Source organism: Gigantopelta aegis, chromosome 15 (genome assembly GCF_016097555.1).
Source record: "Gigantopelta aegis isolate Gae_Host chromosome 15, Gae_host_genome, whole genome shotgun sequence".
In the NCBI taxonomy this organism is placed as follows: Eukaryota; Metazoa; Mollusca; class Gastropoda; order Neomphalida; family Peltospiridae; genus Gigantopelta; species Gigantopelta aegis.
The window spans coordinates 21,890,892-21,918,625 of NC_054713.1; the positions used below are offsets into that span (position 1 = coordinate 21,890,892).

General features: G+C 36.9%; 2 protein-coding genes across 2 annotated transcripts in view; one reads left to right on the plus strand and one right to left on the minus strand.

The window, feature by feature from the left end:
* Positions 1–10,610, minus strand: part of LOC121390746 (nephrocystin-4-like) — a 72,475-nt gene extending 61,865 nt beyond the window's left edge. The window contains exon 1 of the mRNA XM_041522649.1: positions 10,461–10,610. Coding sequence (XP_041378583.1) covers positions 10,461–10,610 — 150 coding nt within the window. The remainder of the gene's footprint in view (positions 1–10,460) is intronic.
* An 875-nt stretch (positions 10,611–11,485) lies between these two features.
* LOC121390535 lies at positions 11,486–24,542 on the plus strand. Its single transcript, XM_041522367.1, has 3 exons — positions 11,486–11,802; positions 17,747–18,846; positions 22,906–24,542. Exons 2-3 carry the CDS (start codon positions 17,780–17,782, stop codon positions 23,540–23,542), a joined length of 1,704 nt encoding a protein of 567 aa, XP_041378301.1. The 5' UTR covers positions 11,486–11,802; positions 17,747–17,779; the 3' UTR covers positions 23,543–24,542.
* The last annotated feature ends 3,192 nt before the right edge of the window (positions 24,543–27,734 follow it).

Below are 27,734 nucleotides of genomic sequence, written 5' to 3' on the forward strand. Positions count from 1 at the left end.
ATGCATGTGTGTGTTCATGCATGCATGTTTATGCATGTGTATGCATGTGTTTGTACACTGTGTGTGTATGTCACTTAGGATGTGTAGAAAAGATTTCCACAAGCCCACAAGACTACTGAAATATCTCAGTCAGTACAGTGCTTTACTGGGGCAATAGGGTTGCAGGATCGAACCTCCTCTGCAGACCCACTGGAGGTTTTCCAGTCCCGTCCAGTATCCCTGGTATGTGCTCTTTTGTCTGTGGAAAAATGCATATAAAAGAACACTTGCGATAATGGAAAAAAAATGTTGCGGATTTCCTCTGAAAATTATGTGTCAGAGTTTCTAAATGTTTGACATTTAATAGCTGATAATTAATTAATCAATGCCCTTCAGTGGTACTGCTTAAAACACCATATCTTTAACTATATTCTCTGCGGTATAAGATACTGTATGTGATATTTCATTAAGATAAACCTAAAGAGTGGTGTTTGCGACATCGAGGTTTATCTTGATGAACTACATAATATATGTAGTACTGCAGAAAAGAATGTGGGTTTTTTTTTTTAATGAAACCCTAGTTTTTCTCTGAAATTGAAGGAGCAAAAAACAAATAAAAAAATATGCTATGTTAATCAGTTTTGTTTGCTGAATCCTGTGAACTGTAAGAGTTTCTTCGAATTATTCTTTTTGTTGAAAAACATTTTGAAATTTGTTTTGTTTAATGACAGCACTAGAGCAAATTGATTTATTAATCATTGGCTATTTGATGTCAAATATTTGGCTATTTGATGTCAAATATTTGGCAATTTTGACAAAATAGTGTTATGAGAGAAAACCCATTCAAGTTTTCCATTAGTAGCAAGCCATCTGTTATAATCACCATTCCACATAGGATAGCACATACCACAGCCTTTGATATCGAAGTTGTAGTACACTGGATGGAAAGAGAAATTATTTTTGTTCATTCCCTACATGTACACATGTAGCTAAAATGCATAATTCAAGAAAAACTCATTTATCAAAGCCATAAACATCAACACACATTATTTTACATCATATAATATATCTCACAAATGAAAGACATGCAGTGCATAGTGAAAATGAATTATTGATTGATCGAAATGCAGCATAATTTCCGTTTTGATCCTGGGGGAATAAAAACCATAGGAACAGAAGCTATTTGTTTGCCATCAGTCGAGAAGGCAACAACATGTTTTCCAACATCAGCAACATTATACTGCAAGGCTTCGGGAAGAACTAGTGAGCTCGACAAATGCCAGAGAAAATTCTGACTTGAATTAAAATATATAACCATAGCAGGCGACCTCTTTTTCTGTCTAACCAAATAAAGGATTTATTTTTAGTTTGGTCATCTTTTCTGTACTCTTTATTACTCTTGTTTAACAATTTCAAAATAGTATCAATATAAAGAGAACAAAAAACTGCAATAAATAGATTTTAACATATTTAGTTTTAAAGTTAAAGTTTGTCTTGTTTAACAGAACCAATACAGTACATTGATTTATTCATTAAACATTTGATAATTCTGTGGAAACCTCCTACATTTTTTCCATTAGAAGCAAGCTGAATCTTTTACGTGCACCATCCCACAGACAGAATAGCACATACTACATGTATGTATATAGCCTTTAAATTAATATATGTCATGGTACACTGGCTGGAAAAAAACAATAGCCCAATCAACCCACCACTGATGGCGACTGATTCGAGACCAAACACACATTAAAGTTTGTTTTGTTTAACAATACCACTAGAGCACACTTGATTTATTAATCAAACGGCTATTGGATATCAAAATTTTGGTAATTCTGACATATTGTCTTAGAGAGGAAACCTACATTGTTACATTAGTAGCAAGGGATCTTTTACATGCACCATCCTATAGACAGGATAGTACATACCAAGTACAGCCTTTAATATACGTCATGGTGCCCTGGCTGGAACAAGCAATAGCCCAATCAACCCACCGACGGGGATTGATCCTAGACTGACAACACATTAGGCGAGTACTAAATAGCAGTGGGCTACGTCTCACCCCTAGTAACAGTATCAATAAAAAGAGAATAAAAGCTGAGTAAAAAGAAGATTTCCAACATATTTCATTGTAAAGTTAAAGTTTGTTTTATTTATATCAGCCCACCAAAGCCTACTGATTTTTTAATCATCGGCTATTAGATGTCAAACATTTGGTAATCATTGACACCTTGTCTTATAGCAAAAGTCAGTTATGTTTTTCCTATGCAAAAGCAGATCTTTTATATGAACTTTCCCACAGACAAGACAGCTCAACCATGGCCTTTGATAAACATGTACCAGTCTTGTGGCACTCGGATCTGGTAAAAACAATAATCACAGGTGCTTTATTAGCCTTTAATCCTACAATGGAAGGACCTCAGACCAAAGGCATTTTGGTTCAAATGAATGAGGATATAAAGTTTACACTGTAGCAATAATTATATATTATATTGTCCTGTAGGCTGGATTGTAGAAATTCTGGCAGACTGTTAATGTTTTCCCCGATACTGACCAAGCCAAACTGAGATATTTGTTTTCATTTCTGCTCCCGTATATAGGTACTTATAATACAGATCGTCTTAGTTACTGATATAGCATTAACAAAACATTTAGCAAACCCAGGAACATCAGTAAAATTATTTGAAACTAAGTTTTTTTCCCCCCACCCCCTCCTTTCCAGAATATGCTTGCTTAAAATAACTGTTCTAGAACTGACCACAGGAAGGAAGGAAAGAAATGTTTTATTTAACAACGCATTCAACACATTTACAGTTATATGGCGTCAGACATATGGTTAAGGACCACACAGATATTGAGAGAGGAAACCTGCTGTCACCACTTCATGGGTTACTCTTTTCGATTAGCAGCAAGGGATCTTTCAAATGCACCATCCCACAGGCAGGATAGTACATACCACGGCCTTTGTTATACCAGTTGTGGAGCACTGGCTGGAACAAGAAATAGTCCAATGGGTCCACCAACTGGGATCGATCCCAGACTGACCGTGCATCAAGCGAAGGCTTTACCACTGGGCTACATCCCGCCCCGAACTGACCACAGTGCAATGTGGAAAGAGATCATTTAATATTATTATATGCCTGGTGGGTTTGCCAACCTCAACATGAAAACAATTGAGGGAAGAGATTAATTGCTCCCCATACGTATATTATGTGGAGCTATTTAACATATTTAATTACCATATTGATCAGGCATTGAATACGCAGATTATTTTAGGATTCCACCAGAATTATATACATGATTTAATACAGATATTTTGTGTTTCCATCTCGTAACTGTGTGCCTCCGAACCAATATTTAGTATACGCAGAATCACAGAATCTTGCTAAATTTGCAGCCTGTTGATACCAATACCATTTAAATTCACATGATAACAGGAGCGAATAATTAGTTTCCTTGAACTAGTCTTTGTAGAGTGATGGGCAGCTTAAACAGTGAGATCTGTATGGCTGCTTTAAAGAACTATATGTATCTACAATCAATGTTATTCCCTCTGAAACATACAGTTTGTCCTACCCAATTGTGTCTGTTGCTATAGTGATGCAAGAAACAGACATTGTTGTTTAAGGGGAACTGTCACTCTTGCTCCCCATCACACCCTTGAGACTAGTTCAAGGAGAGCAATTCTTATCTCCATTTAAGCATGTACATTTAAAACAAATAATACTATTACAAAAGGATTAAATATATCAATGCTCAATGTGGTAAAATCTTAAATGGCTACCAATAATCGAAGTATGGGGAGTAATTAATCACTCCCTTCAATGATTTGGGGAATTTTTCACAGTGATGTCTTAAAAAAGATATGTTTTATTTAATAACCAGAGACATTTTAATTTCAGTTCTACAATGTGTGGTGTCGGACACATGATTAAGGAGCACAGAGATAATCAGAGGAAACCTACTGGGACATACTTTAATGGTTATAAATCAGCATTACTAAAGACATTTGAGTACTTCTAATTATGTTTGCGATACCATTCCTTCTTGCTATCAGGGTTTCTGCCAGATGGTAAAATGGGTATGGTGTCATACCCAAATTTTTATTTTTTTAAGTTAACATTTTGACAAAATTAATGACTCTTATCATTATTGTATGATTTTCTTAAGCCTAACCCTAAATGTAACCCATTTCCTTTGTGGAGGAGGTCCCCCATAGCCCCTGTTGACTGTGGTTGCATTCAATTCCATAGCGCCATACCCAAAAATTTCTTTCTGGTAAAAATACTGGCTATGTCCCCTTCTAACACAAATTATTTAGACGAGTGTCATTTTCCCCATTCTTCGGTGGATTTTTCTTCTTTCTCTTCTGGATAAGCTGACAACTGCAACATTTGTACTATCTACCAGTGTGTTTACTTTTTATAAAATCCCACAGTGAAATATGAATGATTAATATAAGCCTAAGATACAAATTACTGGCCTCTGGAAATTGCGAGAACGATCATTTCATTTGCGCATTGGTCACACAAATCTAATTTTGCATTGCATATTTTTTGTTCGGGCAAAATTTTGAGCACCATTTACTTGGATATAACGGGTTAACAGGGCTCAAACGTAAGAATTTATCGCCCACGGCAATTAAAAAAACAAGCTGCCGTTGGTGAAAGGGCCCACCGACAGCAATTTTGAGTATGCCGACGGCATTAAACTTGACTGAAAGGTTATTTTTCTGTATGTAGCATAAGCTAACATTTAACGGAACCTGGTGTTTCTGAGACAAGCTGCCCAAGTTTTCGGTGAATATGACATGAAAATTGTTCTACGGATAACATTAAATTATATACAGTGTTCTCACTGGGTGAAAATTAAAGGAGGATGGTCGCATGCCCCCCCCCCACCCCACCATTTAAAAAACAACCAAAAAAAAAGAAAAGCAAAAAAAAAGGCACGTTTGGTTACCGTATATCACTGTATGTTGGTTGACTTTGTGGAAATACCAATCACTTATTTTGCCCTTTGGTATCTGGTACTGAAAAGTTGGTACGATGTACAAGCTGCCTTATTTTTTGTGCACTGTTCATTAAAACATAGTTCAGTTGAAACAGAGTGTCAGTCTGACTTTCACAGGTATTCGTTTTGCTAAACCGATAAAAGTTTTAATATTATTATTTTAATAAAGATTTTAAGATATCTGAAAAATAATAAAGAATTTTTTTTTTAAGTGATCCCCTACTGTGGGATAACATTTTTCTGTTATTTTTATTTCCCATCTTCATCGAGTGAATCAATCACACTGATATTGTCAGCTGATAAAAAGTAGTTTCATTTTTGTAAAGGCGGTGTATGTACTATTTGGCACCCAAGATAAATGATTTTAATAATGAACACTACCACTTCTGTTTTTATAAGCGGTGATATCCCAACACCCATCCCCCAAAAAATTGTTTTCTTTTAAATTTTAAAAATTAAACGTTTATAATATTGCTGCCGTTAAGTTCGAGCCTTGGGATACACATAAAAGGAAATGGGTTACCTGGATTTATTTCTGCATAACCGATAAATGGGTCATGCAGATTTTTCTGAATTCTCTGAAGCCTAAATTATCTAATTTGTTTAGATGTTTTAATTAAATTAGTGAGCAAGAAGCATGAGCTCAGCAAATATAGACTTTTGATCAAGAGGAAGTCTTGCTATACATAGGCTCAGTCACTATAGAGCTTTTGAGCCAGAGTGAGATGTAATAAAATGCAAACTGAAAGAACTGTTGACGTTCTTAATCAATCAGAGATAAAAGAAGGTTTTTTAAAAATCTGGAAATTTTAATACCTGTAGTCAGGTACTGAGATTGGCCCTAGGTTTAAGGATGCACAATGGTCTAAAATGGTTGCCCCGATTCAGAAGTTTTGGATGAGAAAAGTTAAATATTTGGACAAACAGCAGAATACCTGGAAACACTGTACATACAATTATAAATCTGGAAAAATTTCATCTCTGTTCAATACCTTTAAATACATGTATCGATCTACTCAGGCAGTACATATATCAAGGAACATTTTGTTTTCAAAATCCTAATTAGTGATATTTCTCATTAATTTAAAATTGATTAGCAACTACTGTTTCAAGCCCTGGAATTATATAAATAGAAGCAGGATTTAAATAATAAGTACCATGCCTCCAGTGTGAGGTTCACTGAGATCTAGGCCCTAAAGATGGCTAATTTTACCTTTAATAACTATGTAATGTATCTTTACTTCAAATACACTATACCCAACATATTTACATAAATTCCATCATACAAACTGGAGCTATCAATAGAGTAACATTTCCCGAATGCTGGTCAACTCGCCCCAAAAACAACTCACCCCAGCGATTGGTCAACTTGCCCCAAATATTTTACCAACTCACCCCAGTGTTTGGACAATTAACCCAAATCTCAACTTCACTGTCCGTAAAAAAAATGACAAATAAAAAAATGGACATCTACAACTTGGGTGTCATTTTATTTACACAATTTACACCTTTAACTCCCAGTGTATGTTCTGGCATCAAATATATTGCAGTTCCATCAAATCTAAAATATATAAAGTGCATGTGGGGTGAGTTGACCAAACACTGGGGTGAGTTGACCAATTGCAGGGGTGACTTGGTAACATTTTGGGGGTGAGTTGACTAATGGTGTGTGGCGAGTTGACCAACCGATGGGGCGAGTTGGTGGGGGGGGGGGGGGGGGGGGGGGGGGGGGGTGAGTTGATTTTGGGGCGAGTTGACCTGCTCCCACATTTTCCCACACAATCAATTATATGGATTTTTATTATTGGTCAGTAGATTGTAAAAGCCAAACCGATAATTTTTCTATCATACACAGGGCTTCTAGATTATGGTAGCCCCACTCCCATGGCTAGTGATATTCAATGTTGGGCTAGTAAATAATTACTATTGTCATGCCTGACGGCTAGTGAATTGTTTCTTTGTCCAATGTTGCAGTCAAGTCTATTTTGTAAATATGAATATCCTGCCCTCACCCCAAGCCCCCAATGTTAGTGTTTTAAGCTCTGTTTCCCTCTTTAGATGACATATCTGATTATTACTATTATTTAGTAAAATTGTATTAACTTAAAGTAAAGTAGGGATAGTAAATTTTTAATCATGGCTAGTAAATTTTTAAAAATCACTAATCCCATGGCTAGTGGATTTTATAAAAATTCTAAACGCCGATACCTGAACATCTCTAATTGAGGGGCTAACATTTTGATTGGGGTGAACTGGCTTGCGGGCAAAACATCTGGCATTCCATTGGTTACTACCATTTCACTGTTCCAAGCAGAATCCTACACTTTAGGGGAATTTCATGGTGATTTTTTTGACATTTTAACACCATAAAACAGTTTCCATGGAAACGTGTCAACTTTTTTTTCATTTTATATTAATGGAAACCATATCGACAACATCCCTAACTGCATTATGCTTTCATCTCCATTCAGTTTATCTCATGCACGGTTCACACAATCAGCATTCGATTTGTTGTTGTTTATTTGTGAGGTTTTTCTTCACAGTTCTAGAACATTTACATTAACAATAAAGTTCAGAGAAATAAGTATCTAAATACAAAACTTTACAAACTCCTGAGTTGTTTTTGTTTATTCCTTAAAATTACCAATATTGGGTCCACAAGACATGTAGAACTTGACTTAAAATGGAGGAAGATGAATTAACATTTGGTGCGTGTCTCATGACCTTAACACGTTCCAGATCAAAATGCCAAATCCAGGGTTGAAAATTAACAAAACTGCCTTTGTAAAAGTCTTAGTCGCCCTTAGCCAATAAAGATCACCACTGGCGACTATTGTCCGAACCAAATTGTTGACAACTACAAAAAATTACTCTACTACCTTTAATTGCCGTTAGATTTCCTCCTAACTTTGTCCAGACACAAATCGCAAAAAAACAACTACAAATACGAGACTGCAACGATATTGTCTTTGCTGAGATTGCATAGGGAAAAATACATGCAGTTTGCTGCCGTCTGCCATGTTGTTTGTTTATGGAATACTCTTCAAGAGGGGTGAAAGCCTCCAAAGTATGTGACACAATTAATATGAAATCGATGATCTCTAGTGGTATCATTAAAATAATAATAATAATAATAACCAAAAAATAATAATATGACGTCATCACGTTCGCTTTTATATCATAACATGTTATGACGTTGTTAGATTAAGTCCTATTCTTTCACCCCTGTTGAAGAATATTCCATGAAAAGTCAAAATGGCAGCTGATACAAAATTACATGCTTTTTTCCCTATGCGCTCTCAGCGAAGTCGATATAGATGACATGGTTAGCATCTGGTATGTGGAATCTATGTCATTGTAATGGGTTTTTTGCGATTTGTGTCTGGACAAACTTTGGAGGAAATCTAACGGCAATTAAAGGTAGGAGAGTAATTTTTCGTAGTTGTTAACAATTTGGTTCGGACAATAGGTGACTGCTAATTTTCAACCTTGAAAATCATTTAATTTGTATGATTTTTAAGCCCCCTGTTAGAATTTATTTTCAATTATTATATTTGATATTTTTTTGCAAACGCCTGTGCCTGAACGCAGTTAGAAACGATGCACTCTTTCCTGTTTACTGGAGGGTGCTTCATTGTTTACTATCTAGAATGGATTTGTTTGTTACTACTGTGACAATTTACACCTTTAACTCCCAGTGTATGTTCTGGCATCAAATATATTGCAGTTCCATCAAATCTAAAATATATAAAGTGCATGTGGGGTGAGTTGACCAAACACTGGGGTGAGCTGACCAATTGCAGGGGCGAGTTGGTAACATTTTGGGGATGAGTTGACTAACGGTGTGTGGCGAGTTGACCAACCGATGGGGTGAGTTGGTAGGGGGGGTGTGAGTTGATTTTGGGGCGAGTTGACCTGCTCCCACATTTTCCCACACAATCAATTATATGGATTTTTATTATTGGTCAGTAGATTGTAAAAGCCAAACCGATAATTTTTCTATCATACACAGGGCTTCTAGATTATGGTAGCCCCACTCCCATGGCTAGTGATATTCAATGTTGGGCTAGTAAATAATTACTATTGTCATGCCTGACGGTTAGTGTATCTACCACGATTTGCTCAACTTTAATTTTGTCTTAAGTATTTAATCTACTAAAGATATTTTTCTGTAGCCAGGGCTGGGTTAATTACAGTGTCTTCCATCACTTGGAGACCCCATCGCTGGTTTAGTATATTATTTGTTAGGGGGGTGGTGCTGGGTTCCGGCTGGCACGACGGTTGGGCGGATGGGGGTGGTGGTTCGGGGTGGGTGGCGGGAGGGGGGAATGCCACCAGAAATTAGGGGTTAGACGCTTAGGCGTAGGCGTTTTGGATTTAGGGAGAGATAGGATTGTCTGGGGCCTTCCCCCGTCCCTCGCTCTCCCTGGTCCCCCCCCCTCAACAACCTCCAACCTCGTTCCAGATAGGGCTTAGATTTGTTGTATTATTTTAATTTAGAACGCCCATTTAAAATGGTGAAAAATTTATTAGTCTAGCAAAATTTTGGATATAATAATAGTTTTTAAATAAATTTTTGGACTACACCTTCAAAAAATTTCTTTAAATATAGTTAAATTTGTCCCCCTATATATATTTTTAATTTTTGAGTAAAATTCAAAATTATCCCGTTAAATTTTCTGTCCCGGAGTAGACCTTTGGCTATCCAGAACTCGACCCCGGGACAGACATGCTTGAAACCTTCGTGGTATGGAAGCATGTGAATAAATAAATGAATGAATGAATGAATAACGGCTAGTGAATTTTTTCTTTGTCAAATGTTGCAGTCAAGTCTATTTTGTAAATATGAATGTTCAATATCCTGCCCTCACCCCGAGCCCCCAATGTTAGTGTTTTTAAGCTCTATTTCCCTCTTTAGATGACATATCTGATTATTACTATTATTTAGTAAAATTGTATTAACTTAAAGTAAAGAAGGGATAGTGAATTTTTAATCATGGCTAGTAAATTTTTAAAAATCACTGATCCCATGGCTAATGGATTTTATAAAAATTCTAAATGCTGATACATGAACATCTCTAATTGAGGGGCTAATATTTTGATTGGGGTGAACTGGCTTGCGGGAAAAACATCTGGCATTCCATCTGTTACTACCATTTCACTGTTCCTAGCAGAATCCTACATCAGTACATGCTTGGTTTTTACTTTAAAATGTTAGAATGTTTTATTCAATATTGAATATATAATTCAATGATTATATAATTCAATGATTATATTTATGTTCATAACTTATCCTCTTTTTGTATTAGTTCAATGTGGGAATAATTAATGCATTTATTCCCATCAAAATACTTATGAATGTTATCATAACAACACGAACATATTTTAATTATGTATTTTCAGATTTTGAACATGCATAGGCTTGTGCATAGTTTTAGCATCGTGTTTTTAGTATGAAATGTATTCCTTACCGGGACAACCAAGCCTTGGACGGATTTTAGGTTGATACATAAAGGTGTGCTGATGTCATGTGCCGCGTGTTCTCTTTCAAAGGCCGGAGGAAGATGAGCTGTCTTCTCCAAAAAGTCTCGCCAAGACTTTCCTGTCAGAACACCCGCCATTTTGTCAACAAACGATGCACTGCAGACTCGGACGTAAATTCGGTCCTAAAATGCGTACTCCAATCAATTTGTAAACTGACAGAGAGATTACGATAGGCTATCGTTTTGATTAAAGATGCAGAGCTATATTTCGCTATTTTTACGTTTATTTATGATAAATAGCCGATCCCACACGTGATCTATAATTACTTGATCTTTAATTTCATAATCTATAATTAAATAATTGTTACATATAATCTATATTTACACAATCTATAATTCTTGGAATGCAATTATGTGCTAGCACGCTGCGTCAACAGAGTCGCGAAACTAAGATTCTTGCTTACCACGTCGTAAGAAACGTTATCAAATCGGCAGAACACGGGTTCGGGTCCTGGTTGGAGTTTATATTACGGCAGTTGAGTTGGACAAAGACAGCAAACATGTCGGCAGCATTCGCCTAGTATATTAACATTACGTCACGGAGTATTCGCTTCAATTGAACGGTATTTCTCTTAATATTGCTACCCAGTACAAATTACGTTTTGCAGTGCTGCACAGATCGCGCGAATGATCATTTCGTTCGCGTGCGGATTGCGCGAAACCGTACTTGAACTCCGTGTGTAACCTGTTTGCTGAGGGAGCACCCAGTAAAATTAATTAATATTAATACTTCTTATATGTATTAAATATAATTAGGTTTTTTTTCTTTTTTTCTTAAACATATAATTTGAATCATCATTTGCGTTACATTAAGTGCATTAATTAGGGTTGTGGGGGACGGGGGTGAGGTTTTGTTGTTGTTGGGTTTGTTTGTTTTTGTTTTTTTGGGGGGTGAGGGAGGGGATGTTGTTTTATTTATTGCTTTGTTGCTGTTGATTTTTTTTAAATTGTTTAGTGGGGGTGGCTTTTTGTTTTCTTTTGGGAGAGATGGGTTTTATTTGGGCATGTTGTTTTTTTTGTTGTTGTTTTTTTGTGTTTTTTTGTCATTTATTTATACGGTATTTAAATTAATGTATTTTCATTGTTTTTGTTTTATTTATTTATTTTATTGTTATACTATTTGTGACCTTCTAAATGAAAGAAATTTACGCGAAGATTAATGTGGCTCGTTTTCAGTTCTGATCGGTATTTAGTCCGATCGGTTTGTCGAAAAGGGTCATTTTGGTGGGAATCGGTCTATCGTAGATTACTTTACTAGCATTAAAAACAGGTTTGTGTATTATTAATTTGATCCATATTTTAATCATGCCATACGACTTAAAATGATTTATGTACTACAGTGCCTTAAAGTGCAGCATACTTAGAATGTTGGGTGCAATGTAAATTACATTGCAAATAAATGTTTCGTTTGTTTGGGTGAACCTGTTGTTCTAGTGTTCTGACTGGCACCAAACAAATACAAACGAAACGATATTTAAAGTCTTTACAATTTTGTCATCAGACATTTATGACATAATAATAAAGGTAATGGTTGAAATTTGCTTTCCAGACGGTTCGTCCTCTGGACGTTTCGTCCACCGTACAATTCGTCCACGTACAATTCGTGACGTTCGTCCACCCACCTCGGACAATTCGTCCACTCGATTACAACATTTACTAATTTAGACCAATAAATCTAAAATGTTATTTCTTAGTCATTGAAATGGTCAATTATATTCGTTTCGTGGTAAACTACTAGTATATGAAACAAAGTAAATTTTAGTGGCACTGATGTGACATTTTAACACCATAAAACAGTTTCCATGGAAACGTATCGACTTTTTGTTTCATTTTATGTTAATGGCAACCATAATATGATACCATGATATTATCGACAACGTCCCTAACTGCGTTATGCTTTCATCTCCATTCAGTTTGTTTTCTCGTGCACGGTTCACACAATCAACATCCGATTTGTTGTTGTTTATTTGTGAGGTTTTTCTTCACAGTTCTAGAACATTTTCATTAACAATAAAGTTCAGATAAGTAAGTATCTAAATACAAAACTTTACAAACTCCTAAGTCGTTTTTGTTTATTCCTTAAAATTACCAATATTGGGTCGACAAGACATGTAGAACTTGACTTAAAATGGAGGAAGATGAATTAACATTTGATGCGTGTCTCATGACCTAATACGTGCCAGATAAAAATGCCAAATCCAGGGTTGAAAATTAACGTGACTGCCTTTGTAAAATTCTTAGTCACCCATAGCCAATAAAGATCACCCCTGGTGACTATATTAAGGCAAATGCTGATTTTCAACCTTCAACAATTTATTTTCAATTATTATATGCAATATTTTTTGCAAACGCCTGTGCCAGAATGCAGTTAGAAACAATGCACTCTTTCCTGTTTACTGGAGGGTGCTTCACTGTTTACTATCTAGAATGAATTTGTTTTACATCCACATCGTTGATTTTTTATGTTAACTGATTGCAATCTATTTTGTTTCATGTGTCGTAGCTGGAAAATGTAGAATAGCATTTCCGTAAATATCGTATTCGTGTTTTTGTTGTTAGGTGAACACAGTTTGGGACGTCGATGGTAAGTGATATCACCCAAGAAAAAAAAAAAAATTTGTACTTGTATTTTTGGATAAATTTACATATTAATGAGTGTGATGGATGTGACAGCCAAGAGTGATAGTTTCATTTGCACGCTGCTTACATAAGTATAGTTTGCGTAACACATTTTTCGTTTGCACATTAAATTTATGATCTCATTTACATGATCATGATGGATTACGTACAAACAAAATGGGTTACCTGAATTTGTTTTTGAGTAACCCATAAATGGTTTACACATATTTTCAATTCTCAGAGACCTCTGTGACATCATTTGGATGCTAGAAATGTTTGTGCAAGTTCAGCCTATAAACTCTGCTCTCCTATATCTTCTATTTTATATCCCAAGAATGATTTTGTTAGGTCACTAGGTTGTTTTACAGCTGCATGCAGAGAAAATAAATAGACAGACCTTTGATATAATTTAAAGGGACACACCCTAGTTACGGCTAGTTGTTAACCATTACGGCGTTGTTTTTCGTTATTAAACCCATTTTTTCACAAATAAAATTGCACTTTACTTACCGTTTATTATTTAGAATATACATTTCCATTCACCTGAAGTGTTTTTTGGTAATCCTGGTAATCCTGGATTTTGTAATACCACAAAATGCATTTTTCTTATTTCTTAAAAACGCACGCATGTTTGAGAGAAAAACGTTGAGCAGACAAGGTCTAATCTATTTTTAGACGGGATATTTCCATTTCAATGTCACAGACGTTGGTAGGGCCTATACCACGTGACCGTTATAATTTTGGTTCGGTTTGTTTTCTCGTGCACGGTTCACGCAATCAACATACGATTTGTTGTTGTTCATTTGTGAGATTTTTCTTCACAGTTCGTGAACATTTTCAGTAACAATAAAGTTCAGACAAGTAAGTGTCTCAATACAAAACGTTACAAACCCTTAAAACCAATAATTTTGCTAAGTCTTACGATATCTGGAGAGGGGATACAACCAGGACAGAACAGTTGGAACATGTCCAGGAGAGGTGAAAAGAACGCACCCCAAGTCTGTGCGCACTCTGTGAAATTTGTCGTGACGTAGGCATTGTTGTGCTTCGAGCGACATCTACCGGTGACATCAGAATACTAACTTTCAAAATTATTTCAAGCAATTGGGACATGGGGATTCCCATGGTATTTATCTATATAAAACCTGCTTTTTCACTCCATTTGATAAAAACGTAATCTAAATGTGTTACAGGTTTGTAGATTATAATTTATTTTTGCTGGATGGAACTAGGGTGTGCGGCTTTAATAATCAATAATTAATCAATAAAGGTGCTGTGACGGACATGACATTTTGTCAAGATTCAAAGTTACTTCAGAAAAATAATAGAAATTCCTGATATAAAACAACGATGACATCTGATTAAACTTTATAATGTAAAAAGCAAGTCATAGCCATATATACTAGCCGGCATTAATAACGCAATTTCCTTTTGTCAAAATAATATACGTTTCGGTTGGACTTCGTTGACGCTATTCGTCATTGTACATGGTACAGTGGTACACATTATTTCAGCAGCATGTAAAGGTCGACTTCCGGCCTGTTCCCAACATAAGGGGAACAACGCTAAAAACGCATTATCCGGTAAATAGCGTACACGCAACCACTTGGCGAAATAACACTTTGCACGTGCATTTCCTGATACCCGGGCACACTCAGAACACGCGGGTGGCAATGAGTATCTCACTCCTACACGATGCCTCGGTTGAACAACACCGATCGGAATCAAGCCATTGGCTTGTTGAATGCCGGAAACTCGCAATTGCGGGTAGCACAACGGTTCCACGTGCACCCGTCAACCATTAATCGGCTCCTCAACCGATATCAGACGACAGGGACCGTCAATGACCGCCGTCGTTCGGGCACACCACACGTAACGACCAATAGACAGGGCCGGAACATACGGTTGCGGCACCTGCACAATCGGCTTTTGACAGCCGCAAGCACTGCCAGGACTGAAGTGGGAACCAGGGGACGACTCATCAGCGCCCGAACTGTCCGGAGACGTCTTGCCGCAGCACGACTGCATTGCCACCGACCCTACCGTGGCCTTATCCTCCTGCACAGACATCGTCAAGCAAGACTCTTATGGGCCAGGAATGGTGGGCATTTGCGACCCAGGAGATGGCGAGATGTCATCTTCTCGGATGAATCGAGATTTAACGTGAGTGTCACGGACAGACGTCGTTGCATTTACCGCCGTCGTGGAGAACGTGTCGCGCAGGCCTGTGTTCTGGAGAGGGACCGCTACGGGGGCGGCGGAGTCATGGTTTGGGGCGCCATCAATGCTGACTTCCTGTCCGAACTCGTGGTGGTACAGGGAAACCTTAATGCGCAACACTACGTCGACAACATCCTGCGGCCGGTCCTCCTCCCATTGATGAGACGGCATGGCGGAAACAGGCTCGTCTTCCAGCAAGACAACGCTCGGCTGCACACTGCCAGGCGTACACAGGCGTTTCTTCGTGTCCACCATGTCACTGTGTTGGACTGGCCAGCAGTTTCCCCGGACATGAACCCAATAGAGCACATGTGGGACGAGCTGGGACGTCGTGTTCAAAACCAACTGAATCCACCACAGAACTTCGCTGAGCTGCAGCAGGCATTGCAGCATCACTGGGCAGCCATCCCACGACGTGTGGTGAGGCGCCTGTGCATGTCCATGTCTAGGAGGCTGCAGGCGTGCATCGCAGCACATGGAGGTCACACGAAATACTGACCCCCATGATGTTGACATCGCCAGAGACGTTATGCGCGATTCACTGTTGGCGGCTGACAGTGCCAGTCAGATGGGCCAGTGGTTGGTCTCACTGGTGGTATCAGTTTCATTTTTGTGGGATCTCGCATAATAAAATAAACCATGATCATTTCCGAGATTGCGTTTTTATTGCCGCCTAGTATATTATACTTGTAGAATATCTCCTACAGTGTAATGGCAAAGTCTGGCTGAAATGTATTATTCAGACCTAATTTTCTGAAAAAGTTGTAACATAAGTAAAAGTAAAATGAGCAAAAATCTTATTTTTCTTCTAGTCAATCCATGCACATTGAAGTGAAAAATTCTAAGCTTATGAAATCACCCAGTTTTGCAACAAACTTCATGTAAAAAAATTTACCAAATGTTTGATATCCAATAGTCGATGATTAATATATCAATGAGCTCTGATAGTAGTGGTGTCATTAAACAAACCAAACTTTAACTATGGCCATAATCCACATGTTTACATTACAGTACTTTTTATTTAACCAGTTGCAGATGACAATGTGTATATCCAACTTCCAAATTTACCAAATGTTTGACATCCAGTTGCTGATGATTAATAATCAATGTGCTTTAGTGTTCTCGTTAAACAAAACAAGCATTAAAGGAGAGGACAATTAAGACATTTGGCCTGGTATGCATATTCAACGATATATAATGTACATTATTGCTTAATATCAATACGTATAATTGTATAGTTAATTAATAAAACAGTTAAATGTGACGGCTATTATATATAACGGGCGCAGCCATTTTGTACCTTCTCAGTGAGTACGCCCTCTGACGAGCTGGTGGTTATGTAATACTTAACGCGTAACGTCAGGAATGAGCCTTAGAACTAGAGAAACACAATCTACCTGTTTTTTGCGGGATGATAAATAGTCATACATTGAAATGTTCTGTAATAGTACACATCCCAGTAAGCCAGCAATAAGTATATCAATATATACATATATTTTTCAATACAAAATAAAATACCATTGTCAAAGTGGCTACACAACAAGTCGAAACAATTAACAATGTTTTGCCCATGCATTAACATACGTACTGAAATGATACACAGAGTGTTTTCTTAGTATTGGTCTGTCGTTAGTCGCTTCTACCTGTGATTCCTAATTGGCAGGTTTGTATTTGATTGGTAACCAGACGAGCCAATTAATTGACGGTGTCTAGACACAAAAATACATACCGGTATTTTGGAATATTACCTGTCGTCCCTAAAATTGTAATGGACATGGTTTATTACTGTAAATAGTTCTGTAAAACTATTGATTAAGTAGACTATTCCATCTAAAACCACAGAACTGACCAATTACGTAGTCCCAAAGAAAAGGAAATTATCACTTGGGTATCGTGGGTTGTCGTTTTTGCTCCAACGTAGCATATCAATAGGCCTAATAGTGTACCTTTTTCCTTTGGATTGATAAAAAAAGCCTTGTCGAAAAATTACTGCATTTGTTTACACTGTACATACAGGAGATGGTCAGGAGCTGACGTCACTTCGCCCCAATCTATCCCACCGGACGTCACAAAAACGAAACAAAATGGCTGCCCCCAGTTAGCAGGAATAATCATGTTTTTTTATTAACTCTAAAATTACGCGTTTTTCATTTGCTAAAGTGTCAGTATGTGTTGGTGGTCCGGGCATACATCTTTCCAACACATAAGGCTCTTGTTTGAGTTGACCCTACCTTTAACATGTCATTCTTCTTTTCTTGAAGTTTGTATTTGATGTTGTAGATCTTATGGTAACTGGGTGAAGGTCAAAACAAACCTTTTTTTAATCCACATGTATGTATGTTTACATTACAGTACTTTTATTTAACCCATTGCAGATCAGACTGAGTCTGAGAAGACCATCAGTGAACATGGAAGGGAAGGAACACATGGCTCACATGGAGCAGGTCTTCCTCAAGATGTGCTCCAGTGATCAGTCCGTGGTCATAGGACCTGACCGCCACAACAAGATCGTCGACGTCCTGCTGGGATACAAGCTGCCCAGCCCGTCCTTCAAGTTCTGGCTGAAAAAGAACGACTTCCAGCTCATCGACATTCCCAGCATGAACGAGACGAACATCCTCGTCGCACCCGGAAAACAGACGAGTCACAGCGAGACCAGATACGTCCGAGTTCTCCGACTCGAAGACATATACCCAGCGGTGTTGGATATCCACGTAAACGAACAGAATCATGCAGGTTGCAAGAAGTGTTTTGATGCAGCCAGTAAGCTTTACTACAGGTTGCCGCGGTCCTATATAGAGGAGTTCGTAAGGACCTGTGCGACGTGTGCCCAGAGAAAGAGTAAGAAACAAGACGTGTGTGCTACATACCAGAACATGTTGACGGAGAAGCCAGTCCGTAAGGGTGTCCTCGAAAAGATTAAAGTGAACACAATAAACATCAACTGCGTTTCATCGGCTGGCTTCACCCACATTGGAATGGTTGAAGACCAGCATTCAAAATTTATAGTGCTCTTTCCACTGAAGTCGAACACTCCAGCTGATGTTGCTCGTGCCTTGAATAATTGTTATCTTGGGATCTTCGGTCCTCCACTGTCCTTTGTCAGCGACAACGGACATGAGTTTATGGACCAGGTACTGCATGAGTTGCTGCATTTGTGGAATGGGATTCCTTTGACACTGATCAACGATACATCGCCGAATATCTCAGCACAAGATGTTTCTGATCGAGCCACTATTATCTTTGACACACTCAGTGCGCTGATATTGGAGAAGGGAGATCAGAAATGTGCCTGGCATGATTGGCTGCCAGACATTGCCTTGCGATTAAATACAACACAGAACGAGTTCAAGAGATCTCCGTACAACCTCGTGTTTGGGCATAATGCACATGGTGGAGAGTACAACAGCAATGTCATCATCAAGCATATAGAAGACAACGTCGCCATCGGTGCAGAGCAGACCAAAAATGAAGAGTAAGCTAAATGTCTTTTATTTCTAAAAATTGTATCCCACTGCCCCATTTTTTTTCTACTTTGAATTTGGTATTAATTTTTGTTGATCTGACACCTCCTGTCTTTTAAAGTTCTTTTGCTGTCTACCTCCACATTCTCAAACTGCAATATGTGCTTGTCTCCTGTGACCATCTGTGCCACACACCTGCAATTTCCCATTCGCTTTTAGCTGTGGGCTTTGTCTGACCACTTCGTAATTTTACCTTTTGTACCCTCTGGCAAAAACTGCCTAAGTTTAAAATATTTTCTGTAATTACTCTCTTTTTTTTTTGGTTACCATTAAAGTATATATTAATTACTTAAAATAGCTAGCTTATGGTAATTTTGGTATTAATTTTAGCCAATCTAATTAACTCAAAAATAATTTAATATAAAACAGAAAACATGCATGAACCTAAAGAATTTGGGTCAGTGACTGTAACTTATAAGTCATACATGTACTTGTAAGTAAACATTTATTTTGTACTCTTGAGTGCCTAATAAACATAGGGGCTGAATAAGCATAGGGGCTGGAAAAAATTAATTTCTAAAATCAATTAAAAGTAGAGTGCAGAATTAGCATGGGCCTGCTAGGGGCTGGAAATTTAGCTAAATTGTCAAAATTGACTAGTAATGAAAACAGAATTTACAACAATAGTAAGATCTTGAAAGTGTGTGTGTGTGTGTTTGATATAGTCCGTCGGATCCTCTTATAAAAATGTTTTAGTTTTGTAAATAGTTTCTGTTTGGTTTAACATAAAAAATTAAAATAAAAGTTTTTTTGAAATAACAACAATATACTATTGTTGTGTGTAATTTAGAAAACAATTAAGCAGCTCAGAAATAAACAACTTGTAGTAAATTCCATAGTATGAAAAAATGCATTCCCCGTGGAACACACTATATATGTCACAGACTACTGCACATCAAATCATGCTCCAGTCACATAGCCTGTGACTTTCTGACAAATGTATTGAAACAAAAATTAAATAGTCGGCTATGATCATTGATTACTGTTATTATATTTTGTACATATATATACATTGTATAAATAACATATGTCATATGTACATGTATGCATTAACCTCTGGCTGAAATACAAATATTTAAATGAAGTTTTATTTCATTTTTTTTTTAAGAAAAAGAAAATAATAGACATAATGTTTTTTTAATTTTTTTGTAAATGAGACCTAGGCCTATTCCTACATACTTATTATCATTCTTTACTTTCTTTTTATTATTCCGTCTAATTTTGAATTGACTTTGTCTAAATTTTATATCTTTTTTTAAAGAAAGTAGAGTTATATGCTTGCTATATTCGGGACCTTACGTAAGCTTTGTAGGCGAACTGTTATGAACTAATCGAGACAGTTTTACCGACTTCGTTAATTTCCGTAATGAGTAGTGTGTAGGCTCAGAAGCCACTATTTAATTCAATTCCATTTTTTTTCCCATAACTATATGAACAGTATAAATGAGTTGGCCCGACCAGATGTTGTGATCTACATGTATTACCTTACAAAAGTGGACTGTTTCTAATTAATAATAAATTAAATAGGCAAAGGAGTTTTGATCGGATTGGTACATCTTCGAAGATGTCTATTAAACAAGTGTTTTCTGATTTGTATAGCAAAGATAAGTACCAGTCCTATATTAAAAGCTTTCATGGATGCTATCGTTCTCGTCACTTTTTTATGGTATTATAAAACAGGTCTTTCTATCAGTTACATAAGGTAAATAGTGACAATCGTTTGCTAAGTGTAGCGTGCATTATTTTTCACACTCGCCAGATCGAAATTACATGCGCTGTATGAGCGCGATCGCGCACCTTAAAAGGCAAGGTCTGCATAAGTGTTGGTTTAGTGCATACAATTCTAACACGCCATTTACGAATGTGCAAGACAACAGCACTTGAGGTGGGTACCCCACAGTATAACACAGGTACAACGTGAGAACATTGTCGCTATTGCCAGAAAACTACTTAGCAGGTTTGAAATTCAGGGCGATAACTTTATGGACAGTATAGTATGCAGGAAATTGTGTAGAGGAATTTTGAGTATATGCCAAAAGCAATTTTTTTTTAACTGACTTTTGCAGCAAATAAACATGACTGAAAGGTTATTTTTCTGTACATGTAGTCATATTTCTTCAATTTATGTCAATAAACTTGTATTGTAAATTGCAAATGGAATCATGGACTACTAGCATTTAAGCTAATGTTTAACGGAACCTGGCATTTCTGAGATGAAGTTGTCCAAGATTTTGGTGAATATGACATGAAAATTGTTCTGTGGATGACATTAAATTGTATACAGTGAGAATTAAAGGATGGTGGTCGTGCGACCCCCACCCCACCATTGGAGGGGGGGGCGATAAAAAACACAGAAAAGCCAAAAAAAGGGAAACGTTTGGCTATCGTGTATATATATGATTTTGTGTTGGTCAACTGTCTGGAAATACCTATCCCTTATTTTGCCCATTGGTATCTGGTACGATGTACAAGCTGCCTTATCTTTTATTTAGTAATAGTTAAAACGTAGTTCAGTCTGACATTCATATGAGTATTCATTTTGCTAAACCGATCAAAGTTTTAATATTATTATTTTAATAAAGATTTTAAGATATCTGAAAAACAATAAAAGAGATTTTTTAAGTGATTCCCTATTGTGAGATAACATTTCATCCAATGAATCGATCGCATTGATATTACAATCTGTTTTTGTAAAGGCGGTGTATATATTATTTGGCACCCAGGATAAATGATTTTAATAATGAACACTACCACTTCCATTGTTTTTATAAGTGGTGATATCCCCCCTCCAAAAAAAAACAAAAACAACAACAACATATATATAAACGTTTCTAATATTTAATAAAGAATTGCTGAATAAACAAATGACAATAAGTAAAAATCATCAGTTACGACCAATTAAATCTGCAATTGCGATAAAATATCACACATGAGTTAGTGGACACAAAAGACAGAATGACAGTTGTGATCAAGTGACAAATTTGGCGCCAAATAAGTTGTTTTTCAGTCGGAGAGTGCCGAAATGATAAAAATAAAATGTTTTCATTGCTAAAATAAAATAAAACTTTTATTGTGTATCAAACATACAAATGAATACAACAGACGCTGTAAAAAATAATGTTAAATTACATTACAGTCACTGTCATAAGCTACTGAAGTTTTTCGTCAGTTGCGCTTTCGTACACAACGCAGCTTGTTTCCTTTGATTTCTAACACAGATGTCCAGTGTGAAGACTGAGTGATGTTTGTCAGTGTGAAAAAAAGTGTGCATTTTGAAATAGCTGAGCTGGGTGCTGTAAATTATAATAGGATGCCGAAAAATAAAGAGGTGGCAAAGAAAAAACAAATGTGGGCTGCCAAACGTGAAAAGGGGTAGCATAACACAAAAGCGAGGAGGCAAAATGCAGTGAGAATGTATATTATACTACAACACAGGGTATGCGCATGACTTGTTCCATCAAGTGGTACAAACTAAACACCCATTAACCCAAACACCCTCATTAAATACTGTCAGATAATGTTCATACACATTTATATATTTTGCCATCAGTGAGGAGCTTTACTGACAGCAGTAATTTTTATCCGGCGGCACAAAAGTGCTATCAGTGACACCCTCAACTGACAGCAGTTTATATGTCACCAACAGCATTTGCCGTCCTTGCCGCCGTTAAGGTCGAGCCCTGAAGTCAATTTTGTAAATATGAATATCCTGACCACACCCCATCCCCTAATGTTGGTGTGTTTAAGCTCTATCTCCCTCTTTAGGTGACATATCCAATTGTTATTATTATTTAGTAAAATTCTATTAACTTAAATAAAGTAGCTGTAGGGCTAGTGAAATTTTTAATCATGGCTAGTAAATTTTTAAAATCACTGATCCCATGGCTAGTGGATTTAAAAAGATTTCTAGAAGCCCTGTTAAATTTGAGCCCTTAATTGTGTTTTATACTTAATGGTCATACATTGATTAGTGAATTGAAATGTTAAAATGTTTTTGCTTGTTATTTCAGACAATATAATGACTCCAATTCCCATGCTGATAATGTCATAGAAAATGAATGCAACAATGTCTTTCTGGAGGAGACTGAACAAAATAATTCCAAAAATTCAGAGTCTCTATTAGCAAGTGTGGGTTTGGAAAGACGTACCTCACAGTGTAAAGAAGAAACAGATGCATCGAAGCCTCCAGGTCAAAGTTCATCAAAGAAACTTGCAACAAGTCTGTTACCTGTTGTCCAGGGTGTTAAAAAGAAAAAGAAGATGAAAAAGAAACCAAAACCATTTACTCTTGCTGGTTGCAATGACAAGGTGGTGGTCAAGGCAACAACAAGTGGCGTTATGAATGCTATAAAGAGGTCGAAGTTAGGAATAGTTGCATCTGCATCGCCCAATGTCCATAGAAATAAGCCTAAAGTAGCCATGGTAGAATCCCTTGATAGTTCACAGTCAAGTGAAGAAGAGTCAGAGTCGAGTGACAAAGAGTCATCATCAGAGGACGAGGAAGCAGATGTCCTCAGCTTCTTGAGGAAAGGCATGAAACAAAAGACAAAACTGGAGTTACTCAAGACAATCATGACATCTCTTGCAGTTAAACAGAAGAACAAAAAGAAAAAGAAAGTCAAATGTAAACGATTATCTTCATCATAGCAAAATGAGATCTTTACTGTTACTTTGCCTTGAGTCAAGGCCAATGTGTGTACTATTGGCCCACTACTTGTGAATATGTTGGAACTTGTCAGCTACTGGTTTGGTCAGGCACGGTGGAAGCAAGTAGACAATGGGGGCATAGGCTGACAGATCATGGGCGCAAAGCAAAGTTTCTAAGTGGTTTGGGATATGCTTCCCCATAAAATTTTGAAAATTAGATGTCCTTAAAAAGCATTTCCTGCATTGTACAAGTAAAAATGTATCTCTGCCTTAAGATTTACTACCAATAATATTTTTGATTCAGAATTATTCAGCCCTCCCTGCTCCACCGTCCGTGTCTGATGGTTATGCCAGCAGTCTTGTGTGTAGTCAAACGACAAAAAGTCTTATAAGCATGGACTCACATTGGCTTTGGTTTAACCTCCTAACAGACATCCATGGTGAACTGGTTAGATGTAATATCAATCAGATTGTGTTTTATGAAAGGAAAATGAGAGATGAAAAAAAGAAAATGAGTGATACATCAGTGCTCAAAGTAGCAGCTTGAAAAAAACAGTCCACGTTTTATTATAATCCATAATTATATAATATACATAATTCACTTGCTGAAACTACCACAAAATCACAGGTTATTTTTCAAAAGACAGATGTATGTACGATTATCTCATCTGATATTTAGCTTGTCAATTTATTATTTTTTGATTGCATAATGCTATAAAATATACCTCAAAGGACCTTATAATTCACACACTATCTCAAACCGTCCCGTCATTACATGCTGTCTTTATTTCCAGCAGGCTATAATTTTTCTTACAGGACTTGTTTCTTCTTCTTCCTTTTTTTTTTTTGGGGGGGGGGGGGGGGGGGGGGGACTGCTATTTTAAATATATAACAGCAGGCTATATTTTACTTAAAATTTCGAGCCCTGTGCATGTTCATGCAGTGATGTATATGTATGTATATATAATAAGTACTATTGGATTACAACTGCCTAATGAAGTAAAAAACAAACAAAAAAAAACAATTAAATTGTGTTGACAATTGTGTGCTGTATTGTTATGGATTGCCATAGTATACAGGATAATATGTGTTTGTCTATCAATTAATGAGTTTGATTTTGACAATATATTTGTTGATATATCTGTCTGACATTGGATATATTGCCCCGTAAGCTATTTGAGCAACTGACATCACCGATCCTGGTGCTAATTAACTACCGAATACACTGGACACAAGATCATACATTACTGTGTTACACATTCTGGTATTGTGCATTTAATGTTTTTTTTAGGGGTGGTGTAGAGTTGAGTTTGTTAAATGAGAGTGAGTGTGTGTGTGTGTGTGTGTGTGTGTGTGTGTGTGTAAAAATGGGACTGATTTAGGATCAAATTTGAAAGAAAATTATGTAGAGTAAGTCTGTTTAAAAGAAACAAATAATTATTATTATTTTAAGATTTCACTTGCCTCTAAAGGTCGAGATAACGTTTCACCTGCAAGTACATATTGATAATAATATTTTTTTATTTTTTTTAAATTATGCAAATGATACACATGTACAAAAAAAAATATATATATGTATATAAGGTCAGCCCTTTTTACATGTCCGTCTATGATGGGTTGTATTATGGTATGGCATTGTCTGTCCGTCTGTTAACATTTTCTTGTCCGGACCATATCTTGCATACAGGACCATCAAACCTCACATGTAGGAACAACTTGGGATGGCAGTGTGTCGCGTACTATTACTAGGTCACTGTGACGTAATTTTCACGGTCTACTGCACATAACAATAAATCCTTGTCCGGACCATATGTTGCATACAGATGCATACAGCACCATCAAACGTAACTTACATGTAGGAACAACTTGCGATGGCGGTGTGTCACATACAATTACTAGGTCACCGTGACCTACTTTTCACGGTCTACTGCACTTAACAGTAAAGCCTTGTCCAGACCAGACCATATATTACATACAGATACATACAGGACCATCAAACGTAACTTACATGTAGGAACAACTTGGAATTATGGTATGTCACATACAGTTACTAGGTCACTGTGATACAAATCAAATAATTTGTTTATATTCTGAACATCGGATAAAAATCTTGGTTAGCCTTTGAAGAAGTTAGGACCGTTTTCATAATTTCACCTAATTCAAATTAAATCATACCCGTAATATATTCATTAATATCTATGTTTTGCCATCAAACTCCTGACAGCGTATCATGTACCTCACCGGTAGTCTTGTTTCTAAGTACTATAGGAGTTGGGTTCCTGGAAACGTATTGTTTTTCAGCCAAATTAAAAGTTTGTTGTACTTGATAAGAAATTTGGGCTCGTGCTTTATTTTAATGTGATAGTGTAATTTAAAAACCCACTATCCCTGTGGCTAGTGGCTTTTAAAAAACAATTGTCACACCCTGCATACGTATTATCATCTGTTGCATGTACATTGTTGGGAACCAATCAAAACTCGTCCATGTGTATTATAGTTCATATTGCTCAAGCCATTGTACACGTGTTTTCTGTTTGGTTTCACTTTTAATAAATTGGATCAAATGTGTGTTTATACTGTTGTGTTGTTGTTGTTTTGGGGGGAGGGGGTGGTTGGGATTTTTTTTTTTTTTTTTTTATCTTGGCTTATACGTTGTTCCTTGGTTCTGGATGGTGGCAAGCCTCGAATTTGGCAAATTAGAGGGCAAGGCAGACTTCAACAAATGTCTTAAAGGAACAGTCCTGAGTTTGCTGCATTGTAAGAAGTTTCCGACTAATAAAATATTTCTACGATTTAAACTTATATATTAAAGGAAACATGTCACGTAAACCATATTTGGCACCAACCATGTACAATTAATTATAAATTGAATCACCTAAAAAAAAATATTATAAAAAATTAATTACTTAAAATATCTCCATAAAAGAACCCCAGATACGAGCTCTTAGCGGAAATTGCCGATCTTTAATGAGCAGGGCAATCACGAGGTCCCTGACGTCAGAGACGCGTCGCTTGATCTGAAGCCTTACACTTAAAAGCATTAGTCCGTACCACTCATAAAGAATCTAAGACTTGCACAGCTTACCAAAACAATGAGTGTTCGTTCGCAAAACGTTTTGCCGTATCAATATGAGCTGTTAGTAAATGAAGAAAGACACACATTTACTTACAACAGTGATACTGAAGAAAAAACGGATAGCGAGTCGGAGGGTGGAGAAACTGATGGTGCCAGACCAGACCGGTCGACCAATTTACAGCCCGGAGCCCGAAAGTAACCCGGAGACAAAACCAAAACTCGGATGCTAATGCCGAGGTGTATACTGTTCATATTTAGCATAAAGATACACCTCGATATGATGTATTTAAATATGTAAAAAATATAAATGTAGGACAAACATTTTTGGGTTTTTTAGAAAATATCGCATTTTTTATGTTCGGGCTGTACATAATGAAATCTGTATGCACAGTGTAAACAAACGCTCTAATTTACGACAAGGCGCTTCACTTTCATTAACCTGGCTTGTAAAACAACATAAATGACTTGAGAGTATAATCAACTTTTAAACTAAATATATTTCTATTTGCATCAATAGAACGAAATGGGGTTATAGTATTTTTCTCTCATAAAAAAAAGTAGCATATTATTAGGCCTATTGGTAGGGTGCGTTAGAGTAAAAACGTTCACTCACGATACCCAAGTGATAATTTTCTTTTCTTTGGTACTACGTAATTGGTCAGTTTTGTAATTTTAGATGGGAAAGTCTACTTAATCAAGGGTTTTACAGCATTATTTACAGTAATGAAGCAGGGCGGCTGATAATGTCCATTAACATTGTACTATAGTCGCGACAGGTTACGCCACAATACCCTGTAATCTTAAAAAAAAACTGGCACGTATTTTGTACGCATGTCTAGACCGTGGTAATCACTTACCTGGTCGATACCCTGCAATATACACCTGCCAATCAGGAATCACATGTGCAGGCCACGGAAAGAAAGGACCAATTAACTAAAACAACACTCCGATTCTCAAGTCAGCTCGTGGATGAAACATAATAGTTATTTCGACACCGACAGTAGTGGGGTTTTTTGTATTGAACTTCGTGTTGCTTTGGGGCTTCGGGCGACGAGGAACGTTTTTGTAACGTATTCCGCCCGAAGATTAAAAACATTATTTAAAATTATTATTGTT